The sequence below is a fragment of the Leptinotarsa decemlineata genome, unplaced genomic scaffold, assembly GCF_025532065.1.
Source record: "Leptinotarsa decemlineata unplaced genomic scaffold, Ldec_3_MD MMD2_P_RNA_scaffold_2, whole genome shotgun sequence".
In the NCBI taxonomy this organism is placed as follows: domain Eukaryota; kingdom Metazoa; phylum Arthropoda; class Insecta; order Coleoptera; family Chrysomelidae; genus Leptinotarsa; species Leptinotarsa decemlineata.
This window is the reverse complement of record NW_027412529.1, coordinates 23,241,664-23,267,793: the sequence shown is the minus strand read 5'-3', so window position 1 is coordinate 23,267,793 and position 26,130 is coordinate 23,241,664. Positions and strand designations below refer to the sequence as shown.

The following is a 26,130-nucleotide window of genomic DNA, read 5'->3' as shown; positions in this document are numbered from 1 at the left end:
TCATCTAAATAATGAAAAGATCTCATTTAAAAACTTAATTAAATATTTATTGCAACAAAACGTGAAAAATACTTCAAGAATAAACTTACACTAAAATGTTGATCAAAAATACAATAAATCATCAAAAACTTACATTATACTGCCACCCAGCAGGATCGAAGAAGAGATGTGCTGCATTGCTGGAACCTTTTCTGAAGATCAATTAGATACTGAATGAATTTCTAAATACTGTCTGTTTTTTATCTTGACCTCCCTCAATATTTATGAAGATTTTTATGGTCACTGGTCACTGTACTAGTGTAAAACACTCAGTATGCAATCTGTGCAAAGTTTGCGTATTTGGAGATTGTTTTATATATCCTGTGATCATGTCAATGTCGCTGTCTATGAACTTGGAATATTAAAAGATGGAGTTCTGAATACTGAGTGTTTTTGTTTTGTTTTAGAATATTGAAGCTGAGATTGGAACATCTTTCAATTCCTGAATTTGCTTAAATGAATTTGAATTATTTCATGATTATTTTCCATATTTGACAATATGTATTGGCATAATTACATCATTAAAAAACAAAAGCATATTTTCAGGAACACAAATTCGTTTGATTGGAGACTAACACAAGCAATATGGTTAGTAGGTATACAATATCAAAAAGAGGTTGACGACTTGTCTCTTTTTTATAGACACTTCCACAGAAAGTATTTTGTTGATGATAGAGGCAATTGTACAATTTATTATTTTAGGTCAGCTTTTTAGAAAATATACATTTGAAAAAATATAGTATCTCTATGGAAGTTTTTTTTAAAGACTTTCAAAACTATAATATATGGAGAGATTCATCACGGCACATATTAGATTGTTTTACAAAAGTATCAATTCTACATATGTTATGAAAATTTATTTTTACTGAAATTTTATTGACCAATTCTTTGACAGTGTTGCACTTGGTACATTTCCAATGGAAAAATACTTTTTTAATTTTAATTTTTCTAAAATATTGGAAAAAATTGTGATTGAAGAGGATACTTTTTACATTATGTTCTCAGAAACTTTGTGAGATTTATGACCCGAAGACGATTGTGGATACTAACAATCGAAACGTCGTGAAGTAACTTGGCTTGAAATTTTTTAATTTTCATTTTTTTTTCATTGTTCAACTTTCAATTGTTGCTTGTATTTTATTTCATTCTAATTTAATTTCACTTTTTTTTTGCTTATTATTGTTATTTTCAGCTATTCATTTTAATTTTATTGATTCTTTCAGGGATTTCAAAACATTTTATAACATACTAGTTGTTGCCCGCGGCTTCGCCCGCGTAGATTTTGGTAGTTGTAGTACTAATTAGTACTATGTTGCTGTATCGCTGCTGTTCCAATGTTTTGACAGAATCAGAATCAACGAACTTAGGCGTGCGCAGCGTTATAGAACAGTGCTTTCAAAAAACAAAAAAATTGTTCTACAGCGCCATCTAGTGGCGAGTTACAGAAAAAGTGATAGCTTAAAGACCTTCTCTATGAAAAATTACTTATACATGTCAAGTTTCATCACAATCGGTTGAGCGATGTAGAAGTTTATCACTTACCAACCAACCAACATCCATTTTTATATATTAGATTAGGAGTTCTTACACTTAACAGGTACACAAATTTCGGAATTGTGGCAAAAATTCATCTACTGCGGTTTCAAAGTATCGTTACAGGGAAATCTGTGAAATCAAAGAGGACTCCACAATGTTTGATAATTGTTCAAATATTTATTTATACAGTACTTATGTCCTGTCCTTATAAAAACATTACAAACTATTAGTACACTCTATACTATAAAGAGAATGAACAAACTGCGAAACACTTATTGATGAGGAAAATGTTTCAACAAAGAAACTTGATTTCACAAAGGAATTTCCAATTATAAAATTTCAACTCAATAATATTAATGTAAATATGGCTGTCACTATCCTACTGATGCCAACCAAGTGTGCAACCACACCTTCTCCCTTTCTAAAGGTACCCACTCTTCTGAACTCGACTGTATTTCCCAACCCACCTATAAATAAAACCTTAATTTTTCCGGATTTATTTGTCATACGTATTCAGTGCATGCTTTGTTATTCGTTACAGCACATGTTGCCATATGTAGTTAATTAATGTTTGAGTTTGAATTGCTGTTTCCATTTGTGTTCTCAATATTCAGCAGAGATAACAGGTGAAACATTTAACATGACAACTGGCATTAATGACATAAACAGAGTAGCTAACTTAGAAAAATACATGTCCTCCACATTCCGATTTAATCAATTTATAAAACTGCTACAGCAAGCGCCAAACATGATGTCGAGCCCCCATACGCACAAACTCATTTTCAATGTAACCCCTACTACAGCTCTTGCAAGACATACAATTGCTCTGTCCAGAGGTGTATCATTACTTATCCTCCAATGCTGTTGGCGTTTGTCATTGTCTGAATAATTTGTGTTTTTTCTGAAAAAATGTTATCGCTTAAACAAAAGTTTATTTTTGGATCAGTGTATCATTATATAACATAGAATATGAAAAGAAATTACAAATAAGTCATGTTCCATTCGCTACCCTAATTAAAACTAATTATAGGTACGACACCGGCCTGCAAGGGGCTTATTGTGATCCAATAGTAAGTTAGATGGGAGAGTCTATACCTGCTCGATCGTTCGAAATCACGTTTAGTGCTTGCTGTATATTGTCTGCTCACATTACCACGCACAACTTCATTAGAAGGCCATTGAGATACATAGGAGTCACAACAATTTCAACAGACCTGTTAACACGGGGACCAATCAGAACAATCCAGCACAAGTGCGAACCAATCAGGAGTCAGCATTCGCATGGACCACCCTCTAAAATTACAAATGTGAGTATGAGTGAACACGGTGCTCTCCAGTCAAGCGTTGCTACTTCTTCAAGATATTACTTTTGTCCTCGCCGTCAACGCATATATTATTGAAGATGTCTGCCAAATGAATCATTTGGTGCTACTAGTTCCATTCAACCACTGCTTACCAGTCCGTATTTTGTTCTCTTTAATAATGTCTAATTGTGTTCTCTGATATTAGTCAGTTGCAATTTTGCTACAATTCATCTTTTTTCTAGACAGGTAGCCAAGTACACTTACCAAAATATACTTGTATCCTGCTATAATAATAAAAGCTGATTTTTGATCTAACATATGGTTCATAAACGATACTCTTCTTGTTCCATTTAACTCTATGACAGTTTTGATCCTGTTAATTGTCTATTTCTAATGTAATCTTGATGTTCATTCTCACACACTTTTAATTGCCTTGAAATTTTACCACAAGAAAAAGGAATTTTATGAATGCATTATTTTTTTGTTTTCTTCTGTGTAGTTGACTTTGGTATGTGAGATCTCCGTATTTTTTTATTTTGTGAGAAGTTTTAACATCTTATCTAACATCATAACATATCTAAGTTTTGTTCATGTTAGTGTCATGTGTTTTTGTAGCTCCATATCTCAATAAATATGTAAATATTAATATTACAGTTCAAAGTAAACTCATGAAAACAGACAAAACAACCTAATATGTCCAATTCGTTTTATCTTTTCAGAGTCCAGTAATATAAGGTACAACGTTAGTTGAAAAGTTGTTGGTGCTTGTTGATTCGGTGATTTTTGAGTTGGTGATTGTTGAATTTGTATTGATGTTTGTAGTTATTTGATTTTTGATTAACTGTTTATTTTCTATTGCATTCATTGATGAATCTAAGAATGAATTGAACGATCTCTCTCAGAACAGATTTTATCAGTTATAGTTCCTTATAAAAATTTTCAATTGTAGTGCAAATTATTTTTGATCTGTTATAGTGACACTTTATTATACCTTTTTTTCAACACTCACATGATGGTTTGATGTGTAGTAGAGGTATGTGTTCTCTTTCAATAAACAAATGTGTTAAAATGATCTGAAGACTTAGAATGTTTAGTAGATTCTGGTGAATAAGTTATAACACTGAATAATAGAGATATTTAATGCAATAGAGGATGATACATACAATATTTACAAAATGGTTAAAATATTATTCAACATGAAATATATACAAATGGGTGTATTCAATATATTCACGATCCACAAAATTCCTTCCTTTAATGAAATGCAATTGGATCATCATTTATATTTCACTTATAATATTCTCGCAAAAATTATGTTCTCAATTTATTGAGTTTTTCAATTTCGGATCCAAGGGTATCAACATTTTCCTAAAATTATGAGTTGAGATTCATTCTGAATTTGAATTTGTAACTTACTTTTAGAGTAATATTTTTCAACAGTGCATCCTCCAGTACAGCCTGCAACTTTCGATTAATGTCTAAAGACAATTCCAGGGTAAGGTTATCATCTGCCACTCGTGAACTGTACAAAGATGCCATTACTCCATTATGTTTAGCTAACTTGGCCTGGAAACGTAAATAATTGTTTAGAAAAGGGGGATTTGAAATATGGTTTTCTTTTTTTTGACGAATATTTTGAACAAACTTCAGTCAATATAGCTTAGGTTATATTCAGATTTATTATTCTATAAAATATATATGCATTGTATGAATATGATTAAAGGAATGAATTGTTTTGCCACTTTTTAAATTATTTATTATTTGTAATGTTTATAGACTTCAAACGATCGCAATATTAATGAGGCGAGCAAGAAATAAAACATAAAAATAATGTATAAAATACAAAAACCACACTGACATCGTCAAATATAACGTTAAATATTAAATAAAAAATATATGAACTGACGGTCGCTGAACGGGTCGAATCCTTTTTGAAAAACAGTTCTGTCACCACTTTCAGTCAATATTTTTCAATATTTATTAAAATTACGAACATATAAGTATGAGACTTATTCTCCGAGCTATTTATCAAATAGGATGTTTTGAGATCTTGAACTATTAATGTTCTTCAAAAAAGTAATTTGGTATATTCTGTGACTTGACCTATGCGGCACATTTAATTGACTCACTTGCAATATTTGTGATGGAAATGCAAAACACATTCACTAAAATTACTGAATGAAAACTTATCCCTCACACCAGAACTGTAATGTTTTTTGCACGATTGGGGATACAAACAGAATAAATTAAAAAAATCCTCATTTTACATGTGAAAGATATTGAGTAAACAATATATAAACAATAAGTATATTACAATAGTAACGAATATGAGAAAATTAAATAAACAATATACGAAGAACCAAAAAAATGAAAAAGTTACAGAAGATTCAGCTTTTAAATAGTTTGACAGTGATTAAATACATCTGTTTAATGAATTGAAAAGTACAGAAAGCTGGAAAGAACTGTAAACCAATATGCATATAATTTTAGAAATCAATAATTATAATTCTTGGGAAATATGATTCATTATACAAATTAATTTCAACATCAGACTCAGGTTTTTCAGTAGATGTTTCGTTACAAACTTCATCAAATCTACAAACGGTAGCCTGGTGGGTTGACGTGGGTGGTCAGTTCCACTCAGTCAATCGACCGCTGTGCGCACCGGTGGTTCGAACCGCAAGGCCGGACGATCGATTTTCACTTCCTATCGTCCAACCCGTGTTAGGAATCACACATTAAAAGGTAAGACTTCACTGGTATATCTTTTTCGCATTGTTCACCATCGCTATTGGAATCACTACACAGGAAAAAGTATGCGTTGTTATCACACTCGTTATTACTATTAGTACTTGTCCAAGGACGCCACATTTTGAACAGATAACAAAAATTTTAAGTAATTATAACTGCACCAATATCGAATTTCAACACTCAAATCGCAATGAGTTCCTCAACTGAACATTGACGACACAACGGCGATACACATCCCCACATTCTATTCGTCACCGTAACATGACTTCAAATTTAATATTATGACTCTTCAGCAAATCATAAAACTCGATTGGTAAAAATTATCCAATACAAACCGCCAATTCTTCAGTCCACGTGGACTAGTTCGTAACGGCATTATTCCTCTGTATTGGTTTCTTTTGGCCTTTTAGATGCCGATAGCTTTAACTATTCACAATAAAGATTACTTCGACTATACCTGAACAAAAACTCTGACCACCAGCCACAACAAAAGATAAACGTTGGTTGAGAGACCACGAAGTATCTGTGAACCTGAGGAACTCAATCGTCTAAAGAATAATAATAATAATAATATACTTTATTGTCATAACACTTGTCAACAGTGTTTTTGTCACACAAACTTTGTGATGTTTTTTGTTTATGTAGGCCTACCCCCATTATAAATATATAATAATTTTGTTTCAATCACATCCAGTTTTTTGTGACAGCTATATATTCATTTCTGACCTAAAATATGTGTTGTTTGAATAAAGTCATTTAGGCGGCCGTATAACTATCGCATCAGCTAACATACATTTTATTTTCGTTAGATGCATCGCAAATATGCAACGAAAGTGTTCTACTAACCCTGACAGTTTTGTTATGTGTGTGAAGAATCAACTTTTATATCCCAGCGTCGAAATTTCACCCCATTACTCGAACAGTGCTATTTATAATATTTTGGATTTACTGTACAGCCAAGATAAATTCTTAGTCCCACATAAATGTTATGTGTGTGTGTAACGTGTGTGAGACTCCCATTAGGTTGGGCTGAACAAGAACCTAGACTTCTGCCATTTGGTATACAAATTATTTGGACGAAGCCTCAAAATCAACCAGAAAGTTGGGATTCCAGTCCGGAACTTGTTCTAAGTTTGCATGAGGAATATTAAGATAGTGACCCAAGTTATGAACCACAAACTTCAAAAGAACCGCACTTATTGACACGTGATTTAAACGATTCAGTACGTGATTTGAATTTGTCTAAAAAAACATGCTGAGCTTTTGGGGTCTAGATTAAAGGACTGGAATTTACTTTCTCCTGACATAAAAGTTTCGTATTTTCGACATTGTAACTATGAAATAAAACCTTACTTTCCTAAAGTAAATGATTTAGTCCATGATTTTGAATATGATCCAAGTCACTGGCGACTGTTCACTGACTCTTCAAAAACTAGTTTAAAAGCAGTGTTGCTGCATAACAGAAACGAACTTCTTTCAGTGCCGGTTGCTCATGGTTCTGATATGAAAGAGACTTACGAAAATATGAGATTTCTTCTTGAAAAAATCAAATACAGTTAGCACGTTCGGAAAATTTGTGGCGATTTAAAAGTTATTTATTATTTGCTTGGACTACACGTTGATTACACAAAATTTTGCTGTTTTATTTGCGAATGAGACAGCAGAGACAGAAAAAGTTAATTTTAAAATAAAATGTGGCTCAAGCGTGAGCCACTTACTCCAGGCCATAAAAATGTTAAAAATAAGCCTTTAGTGAACCCTGATGGCATACCTTTACCACCGTTGCATTTGGTCTGATGAAAAATTTTGTAAAAGCTATGCGCAAAGTTGTCAGTGGATTTTTATATCTGAAAGATAAATTCCCTAAACTCAGCGATGCGAAAATTAAAGGAAGAATATTTGTAGGTTAACAAATACGAAAAATTATAAAGGATAAGAACTTTGAAGGAAAACTAAATGATCAGGAAAAAATCGGCTGGAAATGTTTTGTCAGTATTTGTCAGTATTTCCTAGGAAATCATAAAGCGGAAAACACAAAGACTTAATAGAACTAATAATATCAGATAAAGCTTTGGGGTGTAACGTGTCCTAAAAATACATATGTTGGACTCTCATCTGGATTTGAGTGCCGTGAGTGACGAACAAGGGAAGAGATTCCATCAGGACATTTACTTATCAATGGAAATGGAGTCCAGGAATGCTAGCAGATTATTGTTGGAAACTTAGAAGGGACCTACCAGAAGACAAATATTCACGAAAATAATTAATATTTATTGTACATTAAGTAATAATTTCTCTGAGTGTAGTTGATTTTTGTAATTTTCACGAAAATATATGATTTGATGTCAAGAGAAAGCCTGTTGTGTCAATTTTTTTTCATTGTGGCCCTAGTAGATTCAAAGTTTGATATAAGTTTTCATGTGACAAAAAACAGTTAAAATTTTGTTGCCCGGTGTAATAAATCTTGTGGACAAAGCTTGTGAAAAATAAAAACACATACAAAAAAGTAAAGTTAGAACATACACTATAAAGTTCATCGTAGAATTTTGTATCAACATACAAACATATATACTAATATATAATATTACATAAATGAACACACCTATTAGACCAGGCAAACAAACATTTATATCCAAGCAAGTATATAAACAAAAATAAAAATCTTATATAATCTATTTTCAAATATGCACATTTTGTCACGTAAATTTATCATTATAGAACTCTTGCAAATTATAATAGGGTCTATCAGCCAAAAATGTTTTTACTCTTATTCTAAACATTTTGTTATTCAATGGCAAAGGAAATGGGTACAGCAAAGGATAATTCGACCGGGCCATACTACTCACGAGAGAGAACCCTCCCTATGTTAAAAATGTTACAGAACGGATTGGGAGAATCCCCGAGAAACACGACGTGAAACCAATATTTAGGCCAAAAAAAAATTATCAGACCAAGGACCACAGATAACTTTTAGCAACACCCACGAAAAGAAGTGTATATACCCGTCTCTCTGAACAGAAGAGAAATTGTCTCTGACAAACCGACAATTCAGCTGTAGCCGAACATGTTCTTTATAAAGAAGGCACTTGCATTATCTCATTCGAAGATACAGTAACACTTAATAACACTCAAAATTACTACCCCAGAGTACATAGAGAAGCAATAGAAATTCAAAAACACGGGCATAAGTTCAATAAAAAAAAAGAAGCTGTGAACATTAATGAAATCTGGCTACCTGGCCTTGAAGGTACACAAACAAGGTCAGGTAATCCTATTAAGAGAAACCAAGCTACGGCCACTAATAATAATATAAATCCAAAGTCAAATACCAGCATCGTATAGTAACTACGTTCGGAACAATGGGAACACCAATACGAGAACCGACTCGGACACTGCGACCGTAATGATATCGCCTTCGACCACGGCCAGAAAAACCGGAAAATAGCTTTCACAGAGTGATCTCCGGCCGTGAAAGTTTACATTCTTTATTCATGGTAGTTTTATTCATACTGAATGTCATGAAGTAAAAAAATCTACCGATATTGAGTTATAGGCAGTTAATAGAACGATTTGAAATTTTATATATAAGCACGATGTAAAAAAAATGAATTTTCAACATAAAATATATTTGATAATCAAATTTCTGTTTCTGTTCACGTTGGTTTTCTTTCGTAACTCGGTTGGAGAAAAGATACCCAGGTTCTAGAAATAGTATAAAATAAAACTTTATTCTGGATAACTTTGTTCACATAAATATCAAAGATCATAATATCATACGAATGGTCAAATTGATTTACATGTTTTGTAGTAGAATTTACGAAAGAAACGGGAGAGTCGTATTTAACGGAACACAGATCGATGGTTGACGACGTAGATTCGGTGTACTTTACTTAGACGGAATAATGGGTCAGAGCAGTCGGATCGACAACAAATGGACGGTTCTGGTTTTATTTTAAATGGCTACACATGGCAGCCAATGCCAACCCAAAGTGTCGTCGGCTTTGGTAAAAACCACTCGCGTAGTCATGGTAACTGAATGCCCAGAGTTTCCTTTCATCGAAAATGGCAACTTTGGGGTTAACATCTCGTAGTTGTTTCACTATGACGAGTAATAGAAACTGTCGTGTACTACTTCGCACTACGTTCTTCATAGGGCCATATGGGAGATTTCTTACCACCACGCCTGTCAAGTTTATAGGGTTCGAAGAGTTTCTGTGAGAACTTTGCTGTAACCCTGGGCAGCAGAAGATAACAGGTGTTCTTTTTTCATAACTATTTCACCGATCTGTTATGTCCATTAACGTCTTCGAAAGTTTTGATGGTTACTTTTATTCTGGAAAGCCTTCGCCAGATTGACTCGAACAAATTCTATTTAATGAAGCTTTTTAATTTTTTTCCGCTGGTTCAGCTGACAGTTCGTAGCATTGATGTCAGAAAAAAATTCCTGGTTTAATTGTGAGAACTCGACCAACGACGGGATCACTTCTTCCCAGTTTGTCATCGTGACTTTACTTTTGTCCCGTGTAATTTGTCTATCGTTACAGAAGAACTTTGGAAACTAGAGCCGGAGACAGAAGTGTCCGGCTCTAGTTGTCCAGCCGACAAAAAAGGGCGTTTCTACTTTCCCTCCACGAGACTTTTATTTCATCACGCTTCAAAGGCGTCTGCAAAAGGCAGTAATCGAAAACCCGAAGGTTCGCCAGCTGAGTCGGGTGCCACTCCGTGATAGAGCATCTAGGAACGCTTTTGTTTAGCTCAGAAAATGATATGCAACAAAATGCTCTAACCCACGAGAACTGTCCTATACTCAGTAACAGGTAACTGATGGTCTTCCAAGTGTCAATCTAAGTATTCTTAAGACACAAGACCGGTTGTCATTGTCGAGTGATACAAGGTCTCTGCCTGTCTTCTACTGAAATAATATTAGGGGCGCTTAGCAAGACCTATCGGTGGCCAACAATTGAACTATTAGAATGGCGTCCGGCGGACTTATATATACTGGTTAATAATATTCAGCAATGGCATTCAATGCTCCATTACACTGGTCAACGCTATTCCGGAATGGAGCTAAATGCTCTATTATACTTTACAGGATGCCAAGAAATTGACTTACCTCTTATAACTTTTTATTGTGAGATTTTCACATTACAACAGTTTACAAAATCGCAACACTTATTTAACTATTCATTCTATAGGTATGTTGATATTGAACACTGATAAATTCTTCTCATATACTACTCAGTTTCGAAAACTGAAAAAACTATTGTATAGTGAAATATGGAAACACGGTTTTGTAAAGTTTTGAGTGAAAATCGCATAATAAAATATTAATTAAATATATATTGGATATATTCATCAAATACCTTCTAAAAATTTTAATTTTGATGAAACAATTTAATAGTTTTCATTTCTCTGTAGAGGGTGACATACAAAAGTTCACTAGCCTTGTATCATTTTTGCTGGTTGAAAAAAATTGTTTCTGAAATCTACACACATGCTTTTTTTTATATGACAAACACTAAAAAAAAACAAAGCCTGCAAATTCTCTACTATCCCAACCCATGCAGATCACGTGTCAGTAAATGTGACTAGGAAATGTGAGCATGTCTTTATAATGATAAATTATCATCATTTGTGTGAAAATAGACATGCAAGTAACATATTATTACACATCTAAAACTTACCAGAACTTTGAAGGCTGTATGCAAGAAACAAATCTATTTTTAATTTCCAAAAGCAGTATTACAAATGAATGACAAAACTAAAGGTTTCCCAAGCTAAGATTGAAATGAAAATTTTGAGGGGTGAAATTACAAAAACAACAAATCTTTGGTTTATATTGAGTACATGATGATGGAAATTATTTCATATTTTCTTATTATTCCACATTTCTTTATTATTCCTCAATTCAACAAATACTAGCAAGCATGAGAATACTGTAGGATTTTAGATTCAACTGGTTAGGCTGCATGTATTCAAAACAACACTTTATTTTGAGATTTTCACTCAACAACACCACTATACTGCCAAACAGTATTGCTTATTTACATCATTAAAATTTTTATAATAAAAAAATAATAATCAAAATGGTATGTGCATAAGCACCGGCAGCTGTTCGCCTCTAGTGTGGAATTGTTGGAAATTTGTGTGAAGTTCATTAGCGTAACTGCTAGCTCTCTGTTTGTCTGTAAACTCGTGCGCGCTACTCTCAAAAATGACTCAATCGATTTGACTGCAGTTTTCACTGATGTATTGCAATAGGATTCACTTAATATTTGGTATTTCATTTATACGAATCAACGTGATGGAAGCCACAGACAAGAGATATACAAATAATATTTTAGAATGTTCAGTTAATCATTGAAGAACAACTTATTTCACATTGAAAGGGGATATATTTTCAGGATAGATTAGTTTTTAGGAAAGAAAAGTGAAAATTCATTTCAGTTTTTGCCTATTTGGATATCTACACATTCATAAAGCAATAGGAAAATCTAATTGAGAAAATAGTGATTATATAGGTTATATTTTCAAGATGAACCATTCTCTCAATATTTTCAATTTCTCCAACTCCAATACTGTGAAATGCTGTCTTTCGACACTCATTGTACTCACCGTTTTGTTGTCAATGGAAGATGATAACAACTGATGATAATTTTCATAAATTAGCTATCTGGTCCAATGTATGGCTGTAGGAAGCATATCAAGTTTAGGTGTAGAAACAAGTAATTTTCAGTATATTCGATCTGAGGTTCTGCAGCCACAAAGCTGCTCAAATCAGTAAAATATCTGGTTGGTTGATTTGAAAATATCTGGTTGTTGTAAAAATAGGATTCTCAAAATCAATATATATGATAATCCTGTAACTGATCGATGTAAATGGAAGATATTTTAGAAAAACTATTATTGTGGTCTTTATCAACGGAATAGAACTGAAAACAATGATTTTGACCATTTTTGTCTGCTGTCCATGTGTTCTAATTTCGAAAATAGCTTATCTGATTTGGTAGTAGTTGAGATGTCAAAATAATAAAACATTTTTTTGTGTCGTGAGCGACTGTTGTCAACAATTAAATGTGTCGGCAGGCAGAAAGATGAAAAGGTTTCGGTGTTTTGTAAACTGAGTTCGGTATGTGGAAATGGTCAGCGCCATTATTACTTTATTTAAAGTGTTAATCTATGGTAGGCACTAGGTAGGCTATTTTTATCGATTTGTTGTGTTGCAGGAATTTAATTGCTGTTCGTGTAGTGGAAACTACAGAAAACAGTTCACAACAAAACACGCAACTCAAACTAATTTTTGTCTGTTTGGTGGAATTTGACCTTCGTTTTTTTTTGATACCACAAGATTTTGTTATCCAATTTGGTACTGAAGAGCCTAGGGCAAGTGTCTTAAGGCGAAACATTGGTGTATACCAGTGAGGGTGATAGTGTTCCATGTGAGTACAATTTATTACCATTCATTCAAAGTAGAACTCATGTGAATGATATCTGATTCTTATTCCACAACAAATGTTTGAAATACAAACTGAGTAGAGAAAAGTATCTTCTGTATAATTCAGTGTTCATATAGAAGTATTTGTTTCAAAAGAATTTTTTTCTTTCGTGTAATTCAATGTTTATATGAAAGTAGTTGTTTCAGGAGGACTTTCTTCCAGTTTGTGTCTGAAAGTTACTTTTTTGCATGATCTACACATCCACGTATAGAGTTACTTATTTTCAAATTGATTACTTCCTTCCTTTCTTTGGAAGATTCTCTCATCCCCTTTTTTGTATCAGATGGAGTAGTAGAAAGCCAAAAACTTTCTTTCCCAAAAATTAATCACTCCTAAAAATATAACCCCTTCAATTCAGACTATATTCTAGTTATAGTAAATGGATTTTCCTATAAATCAAATAAATTACAATATGTTGCTGTTAGTTGATCTAAGGAAACTCAAAAACGTGAACAAGGTCGCAAGCAACAGCTAGTTTTTTAAATTTTAATACATTCGGTACACAATGACAAATCGCTTTGAAAGGAGAATTATTGGATGAAATTGAATAATGTCTCAAAATAGTCTTCAATTCACTCATGAAACACGTGATCATCAACCAAATGTTATACTGGTTCTATTTTTTCAATTTGCGTACGACTAATAATTTCAATCTATAGAGTTACCTTACCCAAATCAATCACAGTTTTCAGCAATCACAGATGTTTTTATCAAATAACAATTGTATTGCTATCATAAAATGTTTCTTTGAATTGTTTTGTTCGATTAAAATTATTATAAAAAGTTCCCCTTCTAAAAGATATGATTTCTTTAATGATTGGTACAAGATTTATATGCTGAAGCTTTCGAAATTAGAATTATGGTTAGAGAGAAGACCCAAATTTTCATTTGATGCTAGTTGCTTCGAATGCATCTTTTGAATGTTCAAGAGTGTATCAAATAATATGATTATTAGATGATAATGTAAGGAGTTACCAAAACGCCGCAGAGGAATTCAACAGGAGAAAGCCTAATAGTAGAACTATTTCACATACATATGTGTAGTGAATAAGATTTACAGGGAAACTGGTTCTGTGAATTACAAATAAGGTGGACCAAATAGGAAAACTGATAATACAATACAATAATCCAAGATATAGTATGTAGTAAAAGAAATAAGTTCAACGAATTGGATTCGCATGAAAGAAAAATATAGAGTTGTTTGAAAAACATAAATTGAAACAATTCAAGCCAGAGTTTTCACATACTCTTGAACCTGGTGATGAGGTGGAGAGACTAGGGTACTGCTGTTGGCTACAAGATGAAAATTTGAATGACGAAAATTTTCGTCAATGATGAGGCTATATTCAATGATGGCTTCAAATCCAAGTCAACCAAATTGCGCGGGAAGTACGCGCGAACCCGCCATTACAGAAAAAGCGTGAAAAATCAGCACTATAAATGACACTGTTTGAGAAGATTTCAAATGAGTTTTTCAAATGAATTTTTTCCAAAAAGAAATGTTTTTGTTTTTTCGAAAACCATTTTAAGGCATATGATTTATCTTCAAACGTTCATTGCCAAAAAATGTTAATAATCGCAATATAAAAATACAAATGGGAAAATGTTCAGATTACCTGATAAAAAAAACTATGACTTAGTAGAAGCTATGACTAGAAGCTAAAAAATATAATGAACAAATCATAATTCATTCATGTTATGAATACGACAAGTTACTAATTGGATTTTCCAGTGGTGTATATTACGCAGTCATTTTTCGGGGTGAACTTTTCAGTTTGCCCTTTACTACACTTCAGTATATTCTCTATTGATTTATCTTTTATTTTTTCAGATTGTGGAAGGTTATAAATAAAAAAAAAAGTCTAAAATATTGAGTGCTCCACAAAAAATGTCGTTTAAAGAAAACTTTTCTAAATGATTCTATTCGATAAAAAAATGTATCACTTTCTATATCCTATGCCATTGCATATATGCAAAAAATAGGATCTTCTTAAAATATGACGGTGCTGAGTAATACCAATGAAAACTTTGTTTTTGGTATATGACTGATGATCTTCAAAATGATGGTTACTCAAATTTGAGAAACAATAAAAAAAAATTATAATAATTTTTTGGTGCCTCTTCTGCTTCTCATTTAAAGTACGCCTCAATGCGTCTAAATCCAACTTTAGAAAACGCCCGTATTTTGAAGTCACCATGGCAACATCAACAACCCAAGAAACTAGAAGTTGTCAATTTTTTAATTGATGATCTGACAAGTGTAAGTTGTGAAAACAACTTAAATATTACTAACAAAAGATACTAACAAACTTAAGTGTAGTTAAGCAAGATTTATTCAAACAAAAATATAGGAATGCATCACAAAATTGTGAATACATTAGCACAATGGATACGCTAACTAAGGTAATAAATGCATGTAAAGAAGATTCTAGTTATAAGATAAAATTAAAACATCGATTGAATGACCTATTGAATGATCTATTGAACTTAATAAAAGAACAAGATAGTATATTTAAAAAAATAAATGGAACAAATCCAAATTCTGAAAATATAAATGAATTGTAGATGGACTTTGAAGTGTTCAAAAATAAAGTTACCAATGAGATAGGGAAACAAAAATCAATTTATTTCAAAGCAGAATGGCAAAAAGCAGGTAACAATACAAAAAAACAATGGAGAGTAATAAACTCGATAATAAATATAAAGAAGGAAAAACTGAGTCAATTAAATTAGTAACAAGATGATTGACCCTCAAGAGGTGGCAAATATGTTCAACAAGTATTTTACTAGCAGAGGTCAATCAATTATTTCCAATATAGATATTAATATAGAAAGTGTAGATTTTGAGAAACTATCGTGTGGCAACTCATTATTTCTAAAGGAAACCAATGCTAAAGAGGTATCTGAAAACATAGTTACACTCAATAAAAAATACATACCTAATATTAATTGAAAAAAATGACCTTTCCATACTCGTTAATTTGATAAACAATATTTTCAAAGCGGGGTATTTCATGAGATACTGAAGACTGGAAAAGTAATACCAATATTCAAGGGTGGTGATAACAAAAACTTAGTATAGACCTATAACAATTGTGTGCTCTTTCTCTAAAATTATTGAAACTATAATGAAGACAAGAATAATGGACAACTATGTTGCATGGGTATAAGGGGCAAAACTTATTCTCTCATTGAGACATTTTTAAAGGAAAGATCCCAGTTTGTCGCTGTTAGTAAGAGCATGAGTGAGCATATAAAAAATAATTGTGGCATACCACAGGGATTCGTTTTGGGACCCCTGTTATATATACTGATGGAACTGTCACTGAGGCAGGCCGGGTTTAAGGGAAGGTATTTCACGTTCGCTGATGACGCGGTCCTTTTGGATACAGTGGATATGATTTACATTTACTGGAGAACACAGTTGATGAAGAACTCTCTAAATACTTAAATTGGCTTGCACATAATAAACTTAAAGTGAACTCTGCAAAAACCGTTTAAAGGCTATTTGAACAAAAAAATAGAATTTGTGGAAATATTGAATTAAGAATAAATAACCAAGTATTTGGGATTCATAATAGATGATAAGTTAAACTGGTCAGGACACATAGAACATATTAATGATAAAATGGTACCAATGTTAGGAGCTCTATATAGGTGTTCCATTTACTTGAGTTTCAGTAATAGATACTTTGTTTACAATGCATATATATTGGCGAATCTTAGGTAACTGTTAATCATATGGGGTAATTGTGACATTACTAATTTCAAAAAAATTCAAACGCTACGAAATAAATCAATAAAATTTTTATTTCAAATTCCATTTCGAACCCATACCAATATTTTATTCTCACAGACTGAACTACACCCAATTAAATATCTACTTTAACTTGAGCAATGCAAGAACATATACAAAACAAAATAATCAAAAGCAACAACGATCTAGTAGTCAACAAGCAGTTTTATGAGTATAATACAAGGGGGAGAAATGACTTAATCCTGAGCATGGTAAGAACGAACAAAGGATTATACAATTCTTTTACAATGAATTATCTGTCCATATACGTGAGTTGCCGGGCTATAGTTCATTCATAAATAGTTTAAAAGAACATCTGAGCCTCGAGGCACATGTCTGATGCGATACGAGTACTACTTTGAGCTTTGTAGTGGTTTTCTAGTTTTTGTGTTTCACTTGCCATGTTGAATGTTTGTGAATCCCGAGACCAGCATTTTTGCTGATTAGGGAGAATAACAACATATTTTATATTTATAGTGTCTTAACTGTGTTGAACTGAATGCTATTTTTATAGTTTTAATTAAAAAAAAGTTCCAAAAGCTTATAAATGCGATTCTGCTTTACTATTTGAGTGATCAAAATCAGATCTCATTGTTAATGAATACACAACCAGTATCAACTGTTGTGACAACAACATATGACATATTGCAAATCAATTTAGGTTTTTCTCATTTCTTTGACAAGGAATGGTATTTTGATATCACTTCATAACATTTAAGATTTTACAATAATAATTTTCATTTCCACTTTTGTATTTATAATACCTACATAACGATTTCAAAAAATATCAATAAAAAATTTGCGCAAAGTATTCTTCAATAACTGGTCTTTAAAACACTTGCTTTATTTCGACCTCGACAGGGCAGCCATTATCGTTTCAATAATTAGATTTAAACTTTATTGGATCTTGATCGAACTATCATTTAATTTTTTTTTAAATCAAATAATCCAAACATTTTTCCATTTGTATTTTTATATTGCAAATGTTGACATTTTTTGGTAATGGAAGTTTGAAGATAAACCATATGCCTTAAAAGTTTCACTAATATGAGATGTCTTTCTTAAGCTTGGTCATTATAAGCTCTCTAAATTACTCACCTTGTTACTGTCCATTTTGTCAGATGTTAAAGTCCCAGATTGTTCTCGGAGGATATAACTCTGCAGTAGCTTGGATTTTTTTTGCAATTCTATTACTAAAGTATTGACATGCTCTTCAAGAAAATCAATTTTTTCCGATTTTTTTGCACTCAATCTTTGTAGTTTTACTATATGTTCTATTAACGTTTGTTTGTCAATTTCAACATCCGGCTGAATAACCTAAAACAATAAAAAACTATATATTTAAATATACAAAATCGAGAAAGGTTAATGCAACCATATATATGATTGGTTCTTTTTGAATGGTACATACATCTTCAATTTCAGTTATTCTACTGGGAATTTTTATCAATCAGCATGAAGTTTGAAGGGAATCCTATAACCCATCCTAATTAGCTTTAGGTAAGTGTAGTGAGATTTGATCTGAATGATTTCGGGATCAGTTTGCTCTTCAGTCAAGAGAACCTTTGAAAAAATATTCCCCAGTTTTGTGAAATCTATACCTGGGATCTTTGGTCATTCATTCTCTGGTCCATAAAAAAATTCAGGACCTTTCAACCAACTAGATTCATATGTAGACAAACTTCTGGGTGAGATTCTAGTGCATATATCTATAATATTATGAGAAGTTGGAACCCATTTCCATTGAGAAATATCACTCTATTCCAAAATTTTACCCACTCATGCTGCCAATTCTTTGTTGAAAATCCATATTAAAACTCATTAATACAGTTTATTGTATGATTATACAGGCGTAAAATAATTATTTTACTGTAGTGAATTCAAACGCTACAAAATAAATCAATAAAATTTTTATTTCAAATTCCATTTCGAACCCGCACAAATGATTTATTCTCACAGACTGAACTACACCCAATTAAATATCTACTTAAACTTGAGCAATGCAAGAACATATATAAAATAAAAAACAAAAGAATCAAAAGCAACAACGATCTACTAGTCAACAAGCAGTTTTATGAGTATAATACAATGGGTAGAAATGACTTACACCTGAGCATGGTAAGAACGAACAAAGGATTATACAATTCTTTTACACAGGCTATAAAAGTCTTCAATGAATTACCTGTCCATATACGTGAGTTGCCGGGCTATAGTGCATTCATCAATAGTTTAAAAGAACATCTGAGCCTCGAGGCACATGTCTGATAAGTTGATATTATGAGCTTTGTAGTGGTTTACTAGTTTTTGTGTTTCACTTGTCATGTTGAATGTTTGTGAATCCCGAGACCAGAATTTTTGCTGATTAGGGAGAATAACAACATATTTTATATTTATAGTGTCTTAACTATGTTGAACTGTACGTTGTTGTTATATTTTTAATGAAAAAAAAAAAGTTTTCAATTGGTACCACTCTTGCTTGCTACCAATATAACTTCTACGTTATTCTCAAATTTCAAATGAAGATAGATTGCAGTACCGTATGCATCCTCACTCACGTCCAAAAAAATGTAAAACTGAGTGAACAAGGCATTCTTCGTATTGTAGGAGTAGCAAAAAAAATATCAATTTTCATAGCTTCATTTAATTATTTCAACCAGAATCTCCATTTTATGAACATTTTTTCGCTAATATAATCATCTCATCCGATACCTGCCCTCCATAAATTTTACAGAAGTATTCTTAAATTTATACTTATCTGTGACAATAGACCAATGGGATCATATACCAACATGACCATTTTGAGTACTTGACGTTTTGAAGGTATTTTCAAACCGTTTACGATTTGATCGGAGACTTTGTGAAATTTTAGTTTGGAGTGAAAACAGTCTTTAGATGAATGCCAGATCATAACCAGAATGTTTTCATCCTATATTTGTATATCAACGTCCATACTTGATTATTCTGACAAAAGATACTTTGGTATTTTTGCTATGAACGATAATAATATGAATGACATCGCTTACCAGCTTGATCGTCTCTTTAATGAGACCATCTAGGTAATCATCAACGTAGTGATTATGAATGATGACTTCAACTGATCGAATATATTGAAATTTCCATCCAGAACAGACGATATAATAAGAACATCACTACTGAAATTCATGAAAGTTTCTAGACTTTCAACTTTTGACAACTGACGTACTTCTGATAAATTCATCCAATATCTGTTCTGGACGGCTGGCTATATTTCCTTTCAAGAATATCTAAAATTTCATCAGGATTTTGTGGTGTTATGAAAAGCATCTAACAGTTTATATAGCCTCTCCAGTTCAGCTACTATTGAGTTTTAGAACATTTTCTTGAGGTGAAAATTGACAAGTTTTATTTGATAAATTATACTGCGAACAAAAAATTGGCCATTACAAATAAGATGAACCGTCCAATGCCATTAAACCATTACCATTTGTTTGTCGAGATAGCATATGTTTAATAAAGTTTGTTAAATTTTATCTCATTTTGAGTATCTACATCTTGCATTGGAGATTACCTGCGTGTTCTGCCCATTTTTTGACATAAAGAGGCATAGTTATCTCACACAGACTCGTATCACAAATTGAATTTGAATCCTCCTCACAAGCCCCTTGGTCTTCTTTAATTTTGATTAATCCTTTTATTCCTCAGCTACATATCGTGAAGGTTTAGAATATGAAACGGCGTTTTATCATTTATTACCAAAGTATTTTTGAGCATCATTTTAATTCATATAAACTGAATTGAAACAAAACTATTCGCGTTGAGGTTGTTTTGAAGCTATTAAATTCGAATGCAGAAACGAATGGAAACAAAACGGTACATTCCATAAAAATAAGAAGAGTTATTCTGTTCATTTCTAAATTCCTGTAATATCATTATTTATTTACAATGCTCCTGATTTGACGATTAATTATCAAATCAAAATATGCTTTATTACCCAAGATATAAACATCTTATTGGCAAAGTCTAGTAAAGTAAAACATGTATAAGGGACAATTAACAAATACAAACTATAAAATAATGCTTAAACACCGGAGCAGAGTATATGGACAGAACAATATTAAGTCCAGCTGAACAGCTACAAATATAAGTACATGAATTTATGAATATTAAGTAAACGTAAATATATAATTCTACATAATGAACATTGATAGCCATTTTGTGTTGGTTTCAATAACTTGTTTACACAAAGCTACATGTCAATTATTCGATAGAGCCTTGGTAGAATTCGTCCACACTATAATAGGGCCTCCCAACAAGGTATTCTTTCACTTTCTTTCTGAATTTCTTTCCATTATATATTCGCCTTAAATTAATGGGAAGGTGGTTAAATAACTTCTTGCTATTGAAAATAATAGAATTTTGTGTAAGGGCTAGAGAAGGTGTGGGAAGGGAAACGGAGTAAGACTGACGTGTACTATAAGTTGCGGTGTTCCCAAATTGATTTTTATATTTTTTGTGGATAAGACACACTGTTTCCAAAATAAAAAGACATACTAAGGTCAGAATTTTTTGCTTCACAAATAATGGGCGGCATGAATCCCTGTAGCTAGCCTTGCATAAATATCTGATGGCTCTTTTTTGTAGAGAGACTACCATATTGAAACGAAATTTTGCACAATTTCCCCAGAAACAAATTCCATAACGTAAATAGGATTCAATTTGTGCAAAATAAACTGATCTTGTGATAGTAGTGTCCAACTCTCTTGCAACAACTCTCACTGCATGACATCCTGCTGCTAGTCTTTTACATAAGTAGTCGACATGGAAATCAAATTTTAGATTTTCATCAATGAAGAGCCCTAAAAATTTGTTTTTCTCCAAATTTTCAATTTTTACATTTTCCAAGTGTACTTCCCCTATGTTACATCTAAACGTGATCACCTTTGTTTTATCGATGTTCAATGATAAGAGATTGGAATCACACCACTCTTTAACCGTTTTTATGTCGACGATGATTTGATCAAGTAAATTGGAGGATGTATTGCTATGCCAGAGGATAGTGGTGTCGTCAGCGAAACATGTGAATTTACCATGTGAATTAGTAACATGTGAATTAGTAAAAAGGCGCACTCAATTATGTTCAACATTTCATGTGAATCATCTGAAACATTTCTATGTATACAAGGTTCACTAAATACTTCATTTAAATGAAACAGATTAATATTTACTCTAATGTTGGACAGGAACTAACGGTATGTATTAAAATGTAACCAATTTCCTATTCAGAACAGAGCTGAGTATAGAGGCAGATATTTCAAGAGGGCGATATTTACGAGTTTATTTGGAATGAGAGATTATGTGATAATTAAAAATGGTTTCCTAGGACATAAGTAAGGAAATACCTTGGAACTCCATTTTGACATCTGTTACCAATGACTCTTGTAACCATGTAATTCATACGAACTAAATTGAAATAAAACTGTTTTGAGGGTGTTTTGAACCTATCAAATTCAAATTCAGGAATTAATAATAACAAAACGGTACATTCCATAAAAATACTGTTATGTAGGTGGTGGTGGAAATAATCTGTTGATATTTCGGATAGATATAGGTTTATTGACATCGATAATATCCAGAGAGATTCACACACATACATATACATCAGGTACAACCACGTTTACATTGTTCGCTTTATACATTTTATAGTTACAACCACAGCCGCCGATCGATACTGACTGACCCCACTGTTTCCTGATCTGGAGACTGTTCTCTGGGCATACGCCCTTAGCCTTACACCAGTGGCGTAGCAGCCACATACATTAGTACAAATAGGAATAGTTATTATGTGATACCTATATTTCCATAAAACTGTTGAATATTTTTTTTTTATTTAAAATATAACAACAGCATATAGTTCGACATAGTTAAGACACTATAAAGCTCATAGTATCAACGTTTCAGTAATGTGCCTCGAGGCTCAGATGTTCTTTTAAACTATTGATGAATGCCCGGCAACTCACGTATATGGACAGGTAATTCATTGAAGATTTTTATAGCATGTGTAAAAGGATTGTATAATCCTTTGTTCGTTCTTACCATGCTCAGGTGTAAGTCATTTCTACCCATTGTATTATACTCATAAAACTGGTTGTTGACTAGTAGATCGTTGTTGCTTTTGATTTTTTTTTTATATATGTTCTTGCATTGCTCAAGTTTAAGTAGATATTTAATTGGGTGTAGTTCAGCCTGTGAGAATAAATCATTTGTGTGGGTTCGAAATGGAATTTGAAATAAAATTTTTATTGATTTATTTTGTAGCGTTTGAATTTTTTTGAAATTAGTAATGTCACAATTACCCCATATGATTAACAGATACCTAAGATTCGCCAATATATATGCATTGTAAACCAAGTATCTATTACTGAAACTCAAGTAACTGGAACACCTATATAGAGCTCCTAACATTGGTACAATTTTATCATTAATATGTTCTATGTATCCTGAACAGTTTAACTTATCATCTATTATGAGTCTATTATGAGTATGGTTTTTGCAGCATTCATTAATGGTAAGTTATTTATTCTTAATTCCACAAATTCTATTTTTTAGTTTAAATTGCATGTAAACGGTTTTTCCAGAGATCACCCCATATGATCCCAAAACGTCCCAAAACGGATCCCTGTGGTACGCCACAATTATTTTTTATATGCTCACTCATGCTCTCACCAACAGCGACAAACTGGGATCTTTCCTTTGAAAATGTCTCAATGAGAGAATAAGTTTTGCCCCTTATACCCATGCAACATAGTTTGTTCAGAAGAACAGTATGGTCAACAACGTCAAATGCCTTTCTTAAATCAATGAACACTGCAATAACCATTCTTTTTTTATCCAATTCCGATGTAATAATATGAATGAATTCTATTGTGGCGCTTAGAGTGCTGCTACCCTTGATAAAACCATACTGATACTCATCAAATCCCACATTACGATCCATTATTCCATTATTCTTGTCTTGTCCATTATTCTTGTCTTTATTATAGTTTCAATAATTTTAGAGAATGAGCACACAATTGTTATAGGTCTATAATTTTCTAAGTTTTTGTTATCACCACCCTTAAATATTGGTATTACTTTTCCAGTCTTCAGTATCTCGGGAAATATCCCCGCTTTGAAAATATCGTTTATCAAATTAACGTGTATGGAAATGACATTTTTTTTCAATTAATATTATGTCTTTAACGGATATGTTGTCGTGCCCTGCTGCAGAGTTTTTATTGAGTGCAATTATGACTTCAGATACCTCTTTAGCATTGGTTTCCTTTAGGAATAATGAGTTGCCACACGATAGTTCCTCAAAATCTACACTTTCTATATCAATATCTATATTGGAAATAATTGATTGACCTATGCTAGTAAAATACCTGTTGAACATATTTGTCACCTCTTGAGGGTCAGTGATAGTTCTATCATCTGTAACTAATTTAACTGACTCGTTTTTTTCCTTCTTTATATTTATTATCGAGTTTGTTACTCTCCATTGTTTTTTTCATTGTTTCCTGCTTTTTGCCATTCTGCTTTGAAGTAAATTGATTTTTGTTTCCTTATCTCATTGGTAACTTTATTTTTGAATACTTCAAAGTCTATCCACAATTTATTTAGATTTTCAGAATTTGGATTTGTTCCATTTATTTTTTTATATATACCATCTCGTTCTTTAAGTTCAATAGATCATAGGTCATCCAATCATTCCCTTTGCGATGTTTTGATTTTATCTTATAACTAGAACCTTCTTTACATGCATGTATTACCTTTGTTAGCGTATCCATTGTATCAATGGATTCACAATTTTGTGACGCGTCCCTAAATTTTTGTTTGAATAAATCTTGCTTAACTACACTAAAGTTTGTTAGCATCTTTGGTTTATAGCATACAGGCTCAATATCTACATTGATATTTAATGGCTTATGATCATACAGAGCATAGTTGTATATTGAGACATCACACTTCATATTTTTATTAACCAGGACATGATCCAGTAGAGAATTCGTTTTGCTTGTTTGTCTAGTTGCATTATTCTGGTCAAGTATGTTACATACTCTAAAACCACTCATAGTTACCACAGCAATGTATTCTTTTGTTTCTTCTGAATCTGCATTCAGGAGATTGACATTCATATCTCCCAGTACAATAGTTTTATTCCTTTTGTTACATATATTCTGAAATATATCGATAAATTCCCTAAACTGATATTTAGGTGATCTTTACATACCATATATTTGCAGATTTAAAGATTTTAACGAAACTACCATTAAATTATATTGATCAGAACCATAAACTTTTTCTGTCATACTGAAATCAATATGTTCACAAATATATAGCGAAACACCTCCAGCTCTTCCTTCTCTGCAGAAATGAACAGCCACAAATCCATCTAGATAAAAAAATTGAACTTCATTGTCAGACAGCCACGTCTCTGTCAATACCAAGATATCACAGCCATTTGTTTTTATAAAAGAATGTAGTTCCTCCAACTTATTACGCAAACTTTGCATATTAGCATAGCAAATGCGAAGTTTATTTGCCAGCCTAAGAACTAGTTATTTAGGTCATGTTCGTCATTAATCAGGTTAACTTTGCTACCTTCATCCTTCTTCAGGAAAATGTTTCCATCCTTGACCCAGATAAACCTGAAATTGTGTTCCTTTCTGAAATTTCTGGCCTTTTTATATAGCTCCTGTTTTCTATTTGTAAGGTCATGGTCAACTTATATAGGTTCAATCAAAGGGTTAACGAAACCGATATCTTTGGTAGTAATTCTCTTTTTTCTGGTAACTTGCCAAAATTTCTCCTTACTTTGTTGATTTTCAAAACATACCTTTAATGGTGCTGGATATTTGGATCCTTTCCCAAGCCTATATACTCTAATATTTTCATTTTCTGTCTGTATACTACTCATTTTTTTCACGATCTCCATTAGGTTTTCTACACTTTCTGATTCCGGAACTCCCTTAATAATAATGTTGTTATTAAGTTCCTTCTGCTCCCTGACATCAATCTCATGGTTTATGTGTTTTTTCAGGTCTCTTATTTCGTTTTGTAGTCCTTTATTGACATCGATTTGTTCTTTGTATTTGGTCATTAAATCAGAGTAGTTTTTATCCATTTCAAATAATTTATTCTTCATTTCATTCACAGCTATCATTATATCGTTGAGGGTACCTTGTTTACC

General features: G+C 32.4%; 1 protein-coding gene across 2 annotated transcripts in view; it reads right to left on the bottom strand.

Annotated features, from left to right (window-relative positions):
• Positions 1 to 4,000: 4,000 nt before the first annotated feature.
• Positions 4,001 to 26,130, bottom strand: part of Golgin104 (coiled-coil domain-containing protein 186) — a 51,019-nt gene continuing 28,889 nt past the window's right edge. For both annotated transcript variants that reach the window (XM_074185842.1, XM_074185839.1), the window contains 3 exons: positions 18,021 to 18,239; positions 4,296 to 4,445; positions 4,001 to 4,247 (listed from right to left, as the gene is read on the bottom strand). In XM_074185842.1, coding sequence (XP_074041943.1) covers positions 4,191 to 4,247; positions 4,296 to 4,445; positions 18,021 to 18,239 — 426 coding nt within the window. In that variant the 3' untranslated portion in view covers positions 4,001 to 4,190. The remainder of the gene's footprint in view (positions 4,248 to 4,295; positions 4,446 to 18,020; positions 18,240 to 26,130) is intronic.